This window comes from Hoplias malabaricus, chromosome 3 (assembly GCF_029633855.1).
Source record: "Hoplias malabaricus isolate fHopMal1 chromosome 3, fHopMal1.hap1, whole genome shotgun sequence".
Taxonomy (NCBI): domain Eukaryota; kingdom Metazoa; phylum Chordata; class Actinopteri; order Characiformes; family Erythrinidae; genus Hoplias; species Hoplias malabaricus.
This window is the reverse complement of record NC_089802.1, coordinates 45493671-45507919: the sequence shown is the minus strand read 5'-3', so window position 1 is coordinate 45507919 and position 14249 is coordinate 45493671. Positions and strand designations below refer to the sequence as shown.

The following is a 14249-nucleotide window of genomic DNA, read 5'->3' as shown; positions in this document are numbered from 1 at the left end:
TGTCTGTGTGTGTGTGTGCGCGTGCGCACGCAAGGTTAAGCTGTACAGGCATAAATCACACGTGTCACTTGACTTCTATAGGCAGATAAGTACATATTAGAGAGAGAAGGAATCTGTTTCTCTCTTTCTTTCTCTCTCAAACACATACACACATACACACACCTGGTCTGTCTTATTGACACACCTCATAAACCCTGAGAAGCAGACTGCTGAAAATTTCATTAACGTTAAAGACATCCAGGTTTGTGCGAGACCGAGAGAATACCTCGGAGACGCATGCAGCTTCACTAATTCACAGGTATTATTTTAACTAACGTTAAAAAAAATAAAGCTCCGCCGCAGGCTGTGGTTATTTTAGATTTAAGCAGATATGAATGTGAATGTCATGTTTATCCTTCTCCATCTGTTCCATAAGGTCACATGTAACACACACACACACACACACTATTCACAAGTACTTTTATATACACTCATAAATATCACTTGGGTTGGATGTTTGTGCCATTCAGAAGTTTGAGATCACCCTGAAATCATAGCGAGGTTTTTCTGAGGATACTCCGATCTGAACAAAAGTGCATGTGGTTTGGAGATCAGTTAAAAATCATTGTGAAATCTGTTTGTAATTCTAATAACAACATCAGAATGATATGTTCATGTGTCCTTTCAGTGGATGCTGTTCTTTGGCACTGTCCAGACACTGAACATTTTGGGTTATTAACTATTCATTCATTCATTTGTCTTCTGTACCCACTACGTCCTGATCTGAGTCATGGTCGAGGACGAGGAGGCAGTCCATCACAGGACCCTACACACTCCACTCACACACTTAAACATTGACAATCCACTGCTTTTTGCACGTCTTCAGTTTAGCTTGGTATCATTCCACCGCTATCTCCACAAATCTGAATTGAAATATAGAACATTAAAGTTGGGCGGCACGGTGGTGCAGCAGGTAGTGTCAGTCACACAGCTCCAGGGACCTGGAGGTTGTGGGTTCGATTCCTGCTCCGGGTGACTGTCTGTGAGGAGTGGGTGTGTTCTCCCCTTGTCCGCGTGGGTTTCCTCCGAGTGCTCCGGTTTCCTCCAGGTGCTCCGGTTTCCTCCCACAGTCCAAAAACACACGTTGGTAGGTGGATTGACAACTCAAAAGTGTCTGTAAATGTGTGTGTGTTGCCCTGTGAAGGACTGGCGCCCCCTCCAGGTTGTATTCCTGCATTGCGCCCAATGATTCCAGGTAGGCCCTGGACCCACCGTGACCCTGAACTGGATAAGCGGTTACAGATAATGAATGAATGAACATTAAAGTTAAAAAACATTAAAAATAGGCCAAAAATAGGTTCAACTATAAATCTTTTCATGGCGCTTTATAACCAGAGCTGCAGATGATCCCACAGTGAATAAAGAAAGCTGTAGTGATAATGAAATCAATGCTTTGAACTGGAAAAGTGTCGGTCAGATCTAGCAGCAGATACGTAACTTATGAAGAAAATACAGTAAATATTTCCTTACTGTCTGCTCTGCTCTGCCTTCTTTTACCTCACTGATAGCACTTGGATTTACTTGGTGTAAGTTTATATTATATAGAAGAACAGCATTTCTTTAATAGAACAGCTGACTCCTAATCTCTGATTGATAGTGTATCAACCACACAAGTTAGACTTACTTTTTTTTTTAAGTCCATTTGCGTAATAAAGTTCTCAGTGTAATAAAAGTGGATGAAAATAGCTTTATGGCCGAACGGCATCTGTTGTGTTAAGACTGAAGCTCACATGGTCATATGGTTGGAGTTCTAATCAGTCTGCCAGCGTACAATGGATTAGATTTATGCCAGAGATGCTTGGAAACCTTCCCAAAGTAGACAGATTTTTTTCCCCCCCCCTTTTTTTTATTTGCTTTCTCTCTAACCCCCCCCCCCCTCTCTTTCTCTTTCTTTCTCTCTCGCTCTCTCTTCTCTCACGCTCTCTTTATCTATCTCTACCACCCCCCCCTTCACAAAATGCCTGCTCATCTGTTTGTATCAAAACAGAAGGTGTTGGTTTGTTTGTGTGTGTGTGTGTGAGAGAGAGAGAGAGAGAGAGAGAGAAAGAGAGAGAGCATTTACCACAGGCCCCATTTAATCAAGCAGCGCCAAAATGTTTTCAACATAGCAAGCTCACATTGTAAATATTCGAGGAATTTGATAGCGTTCATTTCCGAGTGGCTCCTCTGCTCCAGTTAATGAAAGCTCTAAACTGAAACACTCCAAAGTCAATGCAGGCACCATCTTGCATCCAAATTGAGTTCTAATATCCTTCAAAATTGGAGGGAGGGAGGGATGGGGGGAAAAAATAAATAAACGCAGAAAGAGGAGAATGGCAGAAGTCTGAGTGTCTTCCCACGAAAAAAATAATAAAATAACAACAAGAAGACTCGCCCTATTTAAAAGCACTTTTCTTGTTTAGACTTCTGTAGCATTGTGAGGAGTGGTGGGGGTGCACATGCATTAAATCTGTAATACACACAATCGCATCCTGAAGTGAGGCGTATGAATTATGTATTTTTTTTCTTCCAAACCGTTCAGCTGGGCATGTCCTTGAGATTTACATTTCACCGTCAAGGGCGTCCACATGAGCCTAATGCTACTTTAGACAAATTCTCTCTCTCTCTCTCTCTCTCTCTCTCTCTCTCTCTCTCTCTCTCTCTCTCTCTCTCTCTCCTTTCCCCTTTTTAATTTTACTCTCCCTCTCTACTCACTTTCTCTGTCTTTCTCTGTTTATCTCCTTCTACCCTGATACTCTCACCCACTCCTCTCTTTCACTCTCTCCCTCACTACCATTTTTTTGTCTCTCTCACATTCTACCCTTCTCTTTCTCTCTCTCTCTCTCTCTCTCTCTCTCTCTCTCTCTCTCTACCCCCTCCCCCCCTCCTTAAACTGCACCAAAAAACATTTCAGGGAAGCTGTTATTGTGTGTCTCTCTGAAAGTCGGTCAGATGAGCGAGCGTTTGATGAATACGGCCTTTACTTACTTTAGATAAGTGATGAGTCAGCGTGTTGGGCCATGACAGTTGGAGAATGGTTGAGGCAGTTAGAGGCTCTGAAAGGGAGGATGTGCTAATGCAGCGCTCCATCCCCGCTCTGCTATTAGAGGACTCAATGTTTATTTGCTCTGTGTAACAAGTACAATTATTTTCCAGCTTCCAAACAGTGAAAACTCTGTACACAGACCACATGCACTATTCCACACTATATATACACATACACCGTGTGTCCAGGAGTTTGTAGACACCCCTTAGTATGAGTATGTACCTAGTGTAATCACCATTCAATATCCATTTCATATAGTGACCACAACCATTGGCGAGTGTCAGCTAGAGATGTAGACTCCAGACATTGAACTGTTCAACACTGGGGCTAATGTTCTCTGAAGTGATGAAGCACTGTTTATTGCTACAGGGATGTGCTGGAGTAGGGACTGTGTTTTAAGGGATAATCTAAAAACATATAGTGGTGTATTTGTCCTCCCTTAACCTGGAAAGTTAATATAGTGAATTTTCATAAGACTCAAAATGAGCAACATGCTCATCTCTTGTCATGCTTTTTAAAGTTTGGAGGGCTCTCCAATGTCCAAATGCCTCCAATTGCTGTTTCTCGGCTGTGGGTGAGAGAGAGGGAGAAAGCCTGAGACAGTTCAGATTGAGATCTTTAGTTTGTTTCCCTATGTGCGGAGCCAGGGCTGCATATAAACACTGGACCTTTTTTCCCATGCGCAAACAGATGGAAGAGATAGACAAAAGTTAAGTAAAGCTTTTCAAAACTTTATAAAAAGTGTATGGGATTCAAATCATGAACATCACCTTTAAGGTACATTTTACATAAAAATACACTTGTACAGAACCTTTTTTTCTTGATAGTGTTTGGTCACTAAACTAGTGCCGAACATGATGTTTCTGCATCTCATTTTGACATTAAACTCTTTACAGTGCTGTTTCCCTCCTTCACACACTGGTACTTCACAGATTTTCTGCAGCAATAGTGACTGTTGTCCTCTTAGTAAGTTTTCAAAACATGCCTCCGTACCAGCCCTGGAGAGGTTAACTCGGTTTGCACATTTGAGGCAGCTTTTCTGGTTCTCCGCAGCCTGCTTGTCAGAGATCATAGCGATGTGAGAAATCTCCCGAGGACGCAGCCAGGGACTCTCTTCACACAATGCCCCTCCATGTTTACAACAGACAATTTAGTTTCCTTCCAACAATTATGAGGGAAATTGAATCTCAGGAAATGTTCGTTTTCACGTCCATTAGAGCAAACAATAACAGGGAGGCCCCGAAGCTTTACAAAGACGTCTGTCTTCAAAGGGGCCACTTAGAAAATTAATATCCAAAGCCTGGCAGGACAATGCAGCCAACGAGCAAATCACACTGCAGGCAGCAGCGCTTTCTTTTCACTCCTGTAAACTTTGGCCAGAGAAAGGGTGGCATTCTTCAGCAAAAGTGGCCAATCAATGGCCTACACAATCGCTCTAAAAATACACACACCTTTCCACAGAGTGAGCTCCATTATGCAGGTTACAGGCCTAAATTTAGAAGCTTGCTCTTGTTTGTGCAGAATATGTGCTTGACAAAGATTACTTGATATACCTGGCATTAAAGGAACAATACGTAATATATTTACATTAAAATTACAGGTTCAAAATTATTGTGATATTTCACTAAACTGTAATAGGGAGAATATATCCTTTGTCGTGTCTACTATGGGCTCAGCACTGCAGAAAATACACTATGTAGCATTTGGAGTAGAGTAGGGCTCCCTGTAAAGATGCAGAGCACAATTCATTTGTGCAGCACTGCCCTACCCTCCTCCAGAAGTTACATAGTGCAGTTTCTGCAGTGCTGAGCCCAGAGTAGCTATAACAGAGAGCCTGTTCTCCCTTGTACAAGACAGTGAAGCATCACAATTGTATTGAAGCTGTTTTAAAGGTTAAAAAAAACACCTAGTGTTTCTTTAAAATGTGTTATTTGTCTGTGTGTTGTCTGTATGCAAGTTTAAAACACAAGCATGAACACGTTTGAGACTGGAAAGTATGGTCTGCCTTGTGGACATTTGCTCATCTAACCTTGCTTCTGAAATAAAGGGGGTTATTATAGTAATAGGAAGGCTGCCCAAATTTCAGCAGTAGCAGCTTCTCTTTGACGAAAGCTTTACACTAGATGTCGGTATGTGTTTGCAGCCACAAGAACATTAGCAAAGTCACATTCTGATTCTGGATGATTACTTCTGGAACTCAAACACAATTCCAACTCATACCAGAGGCACTGGATGGAGCTCCATGAACCCCAATAGCCAGCACCTGGCATTGAGCAGTTTGACCTTAGGGTCATGTGCAGCTCGCCAACGCTCGCATTATGTCGTTCAATGCTTTTCTGTGGAGATTATACGAAGCACCGAACCCATTCTGTTATGGGTGCACACTAGAGTATCTGAATTCATTTGTGACTGTGTACCATGTTTGGAAAATCTTCCTACACTGATCTGGTGCCACACCAGTCTGGTTTAAAAATGTCAAAAATTGTGCCATTGATCTGATCAGTATCTTCAGGCAGAAGTTAAATTAGAGAAGGGCATGTGTAACCATGCCATGGCTTGATCAGATAGTCCACTCCGCTTCCTCAGAGCACAGTGATCTAATTACAAAAGACAATCACATCATATGTGTAACTTCAGTTATCATATATTCCTCTCTACTTGTTGTAGAATATCTTTCTGCTGCTCTATATTTCTTGCTGAACAACACTACAGGTGAAAGAGAATCATTTTTGAGCTTTTCAGCCTTGTAGAAAAGGTGAGTTATTGAGACACGGTCACAATAGAGGTCTTTTATTTATGTAATATACACTGGCCAGGTGAAATCAGAGATCCTTGCTTCTGTCCTTTACCACGGCCGTGGATTTGCTAAAAGTATTTGTTTGGAAGATAAATGACCGTTCGGAGAGAGAAGATGACAGGCAACACAAAGATGATATTGAATTGATTTCTGAAATGTTGCAGAACTGACTGTTTGATGTATACGGGCAGACATGAATCATAAAAATTCTATTAAAAAAGCTCTTGAATGGTTGACAGCGGAATATTATTTCTGATGATTAATTTGACTCAGTCATTATGGAAGGGGCTCCAGTCAGATCGCCTCCCACAAAATTGCTTTTCATTCCCCCTTGAATAGCCCTGCTATTTCTCTCTCTCTCTTTCTCTCTCTCTCTCTCTCTCTCTCTCTCTGTCCTTTTAGTTGTCTCAGTCTTTCCTCTAGAATGTAGAGTCACATTTTTTTCCTTTGTCTATCCACATGTAAATGTACCTAGTTGATCTGCGCATAATGTAGACTTATGCATTAGTATGAAAATGAAGAAAAAAGAAGAAGAAAAAAAACATAATAGCAAATCATTCTTTCATCCATGGAAGTGGTAATCTAATGATACAGTAGCACTTGCTGATTGCGTCTATGCATAATTCCATATTCCAGCCATCTTGGAGCAATTTGAAGGCAAAATCAAAATGACTAATTACTAATCAGGGCCTGTTTCCCAAAAGCATCGTAGTGCTCAGTGTAGTCTTGTAGTCTTAAATGTGAGCCAGACTTACATAATACTCTACGCCCTATTTTGTTCTTCACCACTCACTTGTATTAAGTCCACTTCTAACATTTGTGAGGTTTAATGTACCATGTTTAATGTTCTTTTAGAGATGCCAAAAAATAAAAGGGGAAATGATATGTAAATGAATCCATGATTGTGATGTCACAATCATAGTGAATGAACTGGCTGTTTGTATAAATAATATTATTGGCAAGAACTTTTTCTATAATAATGTTTTTTTTTTTCTCTCCCTCGTCTGTTTGTCCAGCAGAACTACTCTGGTCAGGGTGGGGGCAGTGGGAACGGAGGAGGAGGGGGTGACGAGGATTACGAGATTCCCCCCATAACTCCACCAAACCACCCAGAGCCACCTCTGCTGCACCTGATGGACCCAGAGTCCAGCTACCTGTGTCACTCCCTGCCTCATAATGGCCTGATCAACCCCTACTCCTACCCAGAACTGCCCGCCCTCATGATGTCCAACATGCTGGCACAGGACGGACACCTGCTGTCCAGCCAAATGCCCTCTGTAAGTCACCATCGCAGGGGGCCTGGGGGCTGTATGGAGGGCTGGGAGAAATGAGGGACTGGAGGACGATTGATGCAATGACTGGGTGGTTTATGGATGGATGGATGGATGGATGGAAGTGTGTGCTCCCTATGCAGCCTGAACAGACACACATTCCCTTCATCCCAGCATCTTCTTTTCCACCTAGTCCTCATTATTTATTTGAAGGATGAACATGCAGAAAATAGTATTAGTGTAGTTTAGTTGTTTATTTGAGTTAGCATGAGGTATATTTACTTGCGTGACATTGTTATACTCTAAATAAATGGAGGTCCTTGTCTCAGGTTGGTCTGAGAGCTGTTTATGATCTGAAAGAGTGATGTTGAGAGAATCCAGAAAATCCAGGGACATATTAAAGTGAGATTAAATGTAGCCATGCTAAGCCTGAAATCCTGATTTGTGAGACAGGGCTCTGGTTAGTCTTCTAGTGAGGAAAATCTAAGATGTTGTTGCAAAGTACAGATGCACATTTATATTTAAGGCATTCCAAACCATCCCAAAAACTTTTAATAGGATGGCGAGCTTGCGTGCTCTTAGTCTCCATAAAGTCAAACAGTCTGAACTAAGTGCTGGCACTATGAAACACAGGGATGATGTAGGAAGAGAAAAAGAAAGATCCATCCTTATTTCTCTGGGGTATGTCTCCGTGTCACCTGTGACATACAAGGGCTTCTGGGTAAATTCATCAGTGTCAGTTATTCTTCCCATCACTGACTATCAAACAGTCTTTCCATCTCTATATCCCTCTGCGCTGCAGTGTTTCCTCTGGATCTTTATTTGCAGTGTTTGATTCTGAAGATTAACACACTGTCCAGTGGAAGTGAAAGTGTTGAACCCTGGCATAACAGCCCTGTCTAATTGCGTTGTAGAAACTCTGGAGCTGTGCCAAGACATCCATGCTGTAGATTATAAGGATAATGAGCAGTAATATAGTCTAGTGTTCACTGTGAATTAGTGTTCTTTACTTGTAGTAATAAAGTCAGAATTTATCTCAGTGCTGTCACAGTAACAGCTGAACAGACCGAGGCTGAAGAAGTAGATTAGGTGCATTGTTCATGTAAACCTACACCAAACATTACGGTAACTCTTGGAACAAAATTGATATCACCAAAATGGTACTGTAACGTATGTTATGTAAATAAGCTAATGGTGTTGAGCATCCCCCTCTTTCAAAGAAAAAAGGGACCAATTAAACCCCATATTTGGAATCAAATTGCTGTGGACACAACAATAGCACCACTACAAGGTTTTAATAAACATTTCAATTTGAATCTGAAGAAGCCCAAGGTATAGATTCACAGTCAGTATGTGATTCATAGTGAAGTGACTCCAGATTTATTCCTCATTCATGCTCAGTGGTTATGCCTGTGACAGGTAGCCCTTCCCCTCCCACAGTCTGGATTGGTCAAGTTCTGAAGTCTAATAAAACAAGACATTCGCAAAGTCTTTACATAGTCTTTAATCTAGGAATCAAATCCCATCAAATTGTAGCTGTTAGACATTTAACTGCCATAGTGCCATAGCTCAAGGAGCTCTCAAAATACATGCCTCTATGTAAGCTGTTGATAGGCGTTTTTTATTTCTTCAATATAATTACAAGTTGTCAAAGGGAACTTTAAAGAAGGCATATCATACAGTGTAAGTTAATAAAATGATTTACAGGAACACTAGATAGTATTTTTATCCTAAAGCTACAGCTTCAATATCACTGTGATGCTTCACTGACCTGTAATATGGAGAACAGACCCTCTGTCATTACTACTCTGGGCCTAGCACTGCAGAAACTGCACTGTGTAACTTCTGGAGTAGGGTAGGAAATCACCCTCACCTCCCTTCTATGTTGCCTTAATTTCAGGGCAGTGCTGTTAAAATTAATTACGCTTTTTAAATATAGGGGGAGCCCGTGAGCAAAAGTACCAAATCTTAATTTCAAGTTTTACACCATATTTGTATATGCACTGGTGAAGATCTTAAATCATGTAAAAAAAAAACCCTTAAGAAAAAAAATGGAGATAAAGGTTTAGTTACCTTAGTGTTTTTATAATGCATTTGCCCCAAAAAAAGCAGCCCTTGACGTTTTAACGATGTTATTTTAGCGCTGTTGGGCATTAATTCCATTCAGAATGTGTACCTGCCAGTCTAAGACAAAATGGAGTATGTTGTATGACTGTGTACACCTTTATGCATGGTTTTTATGTATTGAAATGTTTCTGTTGCTGCTCCGTGTGTGAAATATGTGGACAATTTCTCTTCTGACGTCGCTAAAGCTGAGGAACGGAACAGGTAGGTTTTAGGGACTTACATTTGTCCAAACACCAATAAATTCAGCATCATACAGCCCCTGAAGTCATTAGCTTTATTTATAAGTGCCACTTCTCAATCTACCACTGAATTTCTCTGGTGGAACACCATGGTCTTCTCATTTATTCTAGAAGTGTTAGCCTAGGCAGCGGTGTGCTGAAAGCTATATTGCTTATGAGAGATTTTCGCAGCTGCTAAACAGAGGCTATATATGGTTGGTAGGCTGTTGAGAGGATGAAAAGGCACCCTATACATTCTCCTATAGCTATAGCTTGCTGTATTGGATAAATGAAGGCAATAAGAGGGCTTGTTCTCATTCATCATTGTGCACGTTTTTGATATGTTTGAAGCAGTGCCTTGTGGTAGCTTCATGGCCTTGTTTTCTCTCACCATATTCACACCACACCGTTACAATTATAGCAAACCTCATTGTAATTTGTATAAACACTGCGCTTCAGAGATCAAACCAAAACAAAAGTCAACCCCAAAGCCTTGCTGAGTATTTTTAAGCATTTATCACTTACCCAGTACAGACCCAGTAACAAAGGGCAGATAGCTTTGGTGTGTCAGTTTTTGGTGTGTCACTTGCCTTTCTTGAATGGTTTTGTTTGTGCCGCTTTGGATCCCACATAAACAGAATCCACTGTGATCAAATGTATCAGACGCATCAAGAGGTCAGTGCATATATTCCATCACCAGAAAAGAGGAGTGGAGGAAGGGGAAAAAAAGGGAAAAAAAGCCATTAGGGTTCATCTTCCTTCTCCAGCTCCTCTGCTAAAGGGAGATAGAGAGATCTGTTTTCATTAGAGTGGTTTAGAATGAGGTAGAGGGAAACAGATAGAGAGACAGACAGACCGACAGACAGACAGACAGACATAGAGGGAGAGAGAGAAAGAAGGAGGGATTGAGGATATAGGGAAAAAATTTGAGTGAAAAATGGTTGAGTGAATGAAGAGGAAGAAAAGAGCACCGGTTTGAATGGAATGTCATCAGAACTAAGAGGTTTTTAGGAGTTTTTTGGTCCGTGGATGCAGCTTCCATTCCATTAGGCATCAGTAAGATTGAGCTTTTAAGCAAGAACATCTTTTGCCTTGCTCATATTTCATGTCAGGTTTCATGCTAAAGCTAATTTTGAAATTTAAATCCCTGATGGATTCAAAGACTGACTTTCAGCTGGGAAACCATACTGCGTTGGGGTGGAAAGAGAATTCATTTGAAAAATATATCAAATCTAGGACACGGAATTAATACATAAATAATGTGTTAATAAGTTAACGCTTATAAATATTAACTTATGTTAACACATTTTCCTTTTGACCCTTCGAACCATCTGTGCTTAGAGGCTGAAGCCCAGTGGCTCACACACTGCATGTTGCAAAGATAGGCCTCTTTTCCAATCCAGGGCCAAATAATCACCATATCAGTGTTGCCCCAGTGAATGCTGGTCCGGACTCGTGAGCTCGGTTAGGATTACTGCTTCCATCTGTTTGTGTGATGACTAGGAAGAGCCTAAGAAAACTGCTGTTATGATGATAGAGGAACATCACTGAGCCAGCCAACCAGAACTGTTCATTTGCTCTGAGTGAGTGAGAGAGTCAGAGGGTGAGTGATACACTGGGATGGGCTAGAGCCCCACCTTTGTGTTTTCCTACTTTGCGCCCAGCGATCCCGGATGGGCTCCAGACCCTGACCAGGATGAAGTGGTTACAGAAGATGAATGAATGAAGACAAATGTGAAGCAGCGGTTGTAATAATTTATAACAAAAATAAATGCACAAGAATGTCCATCAGTCTGTTTTATACTGTAATAAATATCAGTATAGGAATTTAAAATATGCTAAAAATTATTCTGGTTAACGTTTAAATAAACAGCTACGTTTTAACTGATCATTTATAATGGATTTTAATCAAATAATCATGACAGCCCTAGATAAGTAGTCTAGCAATTGCATATCTGATTTGTTCAGACCTCAGATTCTCTGCTCTTTCTGTGAGCAAGAAAACTCGGAGTCCATGGATCCAGCCCAGTAACCAGAGGGATGCTGTCTGAGTCCCTGGTGCTACATTAAGAAGAACTAAATTGCTACACTGAAAGATGGAAATTCGTCACCTTGGTACATGTATGCCCTAAAGCAAGGCTTTTAACCTCAAGTTACAGTAAGGGCAATCCAACATGAATATGCTAGCAGTGGTCTCAGCAGACCCCCATCCCCTCCAGTTATCCATAGTGAGTAGATTTAAATGCTGAATTGTAATTCTATGTGTAGATGTGTCCATCTTGGTATTAAGGGCAACACTGTAACCATGGGATTTTTCTCAGACAGTGGTCTGCCAAATATATCAAGGTCTTTTAGATGCTGATCTTAATCCAAAAAAATGACTTTAATGCTGGCCGCACATTAATTTTTCAGCTGCTAGCTTAGACCCCCATGCACCAGCCTCATCAGTTGATTGAAAGCATTTGCCTATTTGCCAGAAAGGCCTAAGATTCCTTCAGGAGAGAGTATCAAATATTTCCAGATGAACATGATATCTGCTCTTGATGCACTGATGCACTTGGCAAGCCCCCCACTCGTCTCGCTAATGCGCTAGCTGTCATAGCATCTTCCACCAACCCCGATGCATTAGACATCTAATATCCACGATCAGGTGGCATCGATCTTATCAATCAGCCCCAGGAAGGTACTGTACAAATTTTCTGAAAAGGAAAGAGGGGAATTGATCCCACTAAGGGCTCAATAAATAAGGATGTGATGAAGAACAATTAACAAGCTACTTAAACCGATCTGTTAATCCATCTCTCATCACTGTCCAAAGTTTGTCCATTTTTTTTTACAGTTTTTATTTTTATATAGCTGAATTTGAATAGAGCAGCTACCCTTTGTTTTTAAATGTTTGATGAAGGAATAGAATGTAGAAGAAAACCTTGTTTAGAATAAAACCTTGTTAAATATTTTTCTGTGCCTATGCCTATGTCATATTTTTCTGGTAAATATTCATGCTCATAGGCATATATACGTATATATGCATATATACAGATGTTATATACTCATCTGTATAGCTTCTTATTTCGTATTATCATCTAAAGTGTAGAGACTGGCCATTTAAAATTTACGTTCATGAAAACCATGCATTATGGCTGTTTGTTTCTTGCATTGTCTTCACGTACATTTATCCTGTTTGCTTGTTGTTTTGCCATTTAAATCTACACGTTTCACTTGTAAAGAAAGAGCTCTCCTTCATGTGAAGTCACATGGCTGAACCTCATGAGTGTCGTAAAATGGGAATGAGAAGAAACTCCCGATGTTGCCCAGCTACTAAAGAACAGAAAGGCATTTTCATGGCTCATTTGCTTGAATGCTTCTGAGAAGCCTTCATTCTGGTCACTGAGTGACATTCCATACCTGCTTTCATTATATTACTCTCATTCTTTCCTTAATATTTGGTCAGGGTTTAATGGAAGTCTCTGCTTATGGAACCTTCAATATTTGCCTTGCCTTACTTATCGCACTTATCTTAAAGACATTGCTAACTGCTGAATATCCAGAGGAAGCCATGCTTCAGTGTAGATTTGTAATTGAAAGGTAGTAAACTTCAGTGGCAGCTAAGGAGCTGGTTATGCTAATCACATACGCCAGTTTACAATTTAACAAACTCAGAAAAGTCTCTTTTGGCAAACAATCAGAGAAATGTAAAGGCTAGTTTGAAAATCAAATGATTCAGACTTGTGGTTTGTTTGATGCTAATTATAAGCGGCTGCTGGCATTCGCTAATGGTAAGCGGCTATAAGCACTGGCACAATAACAGCATATCTGAAGTATGAACTTAAAAACCTGGCTGTGTGTATAAACCACTTAAGCAAAATAAGTGGGAACATTATCTAAATTTGCTGTGGGTTTGAATTCCTGTAAGTGAAGACAGCTCATATATGTGGCAATTGTTCTCCTACACAAATGATTTGCAATGCATCTAAAGAGTGAATGTGGGTATATTTTTTTCAAATGTGAGAAAACCTGGTTTACAAGTCGGCTTGTAAATCGCTGACGGTCTTCTCACCTCCGAGTTCATTTGCACGCTCTCCGCCATCTGCTCTTTTACAAGCAGTTATGCTTAAAGTATTAAAGTTAAGTATATTCCTGACGCCAGGCCCATAGGATCCTGCTGCTTTTCATGCCGCTTCTATAATGTAAGTGTAGAGATGCAGTTAGATGCAGCAGTGTGTCTGCAGCCCTGTGCTGGGCTGGTAAATTCATCACGGCCCAAATTAACTGGACTGTGGTCAGCCCAGGATCGTAAATAGCCTCAAGATGATGGCCTACCAGAATTCAGAGGCAGTTTGTGGACATTAGGAATCCAAGCAGCTTTAATCAAATCTATTTTTGTTGAATGAGACCCAGGTTTTTTCTTGTTAAAAAAATTCCAGACGGACAGCTTAGTTCACTCGTCATGTTCAGCGCTGTGAGTCTGAGAGGCAAAGGGTGGTGCCTTCGATTGCAGAGGGTCATGTTGAGAGAGAGGGAAAAAAAAGAAAGAAAACAAAATCCAGAAACGAACATACATATATTTCTCACACACACACACACATATAGACACACACACACATATATATATATATATATATATATATATATATATATATATATATATATATATATATATATATATATATGTATATATATATATATATATATATATATATATAATGTGTGTGTGTGTGTGTGTGTGTGTGTGAAATATAGTCTCGATTAATCAGATCCAGTCCAAAGACATT

General features: G+C 40.4%; 1 protein-coding gene across 3 annotated transcripts in view; it reads left to right on the top strand.

The window, feature by feature from the left end:
- tox2 (TOX high mobility group box family member 2) overlaps positions 1–14249 on the top strand; it is a 131168-nt gene that overhangs the window by 77873 nt on the left and 39046 nt on the right. For all 3 annotated transcript variants that reach the window (XM_066665426.1, XM_066665425.1, XM_066665427.1), the window contains one exon: positions 6881–7138. In XM_066665426.1, the coding sequence (XP_066521523.1) occupies positions 6881–7138 (258 nt within the window). The remainder of the gene's footprint in view (positions 1–6880; positions 7139–14249) is intronic.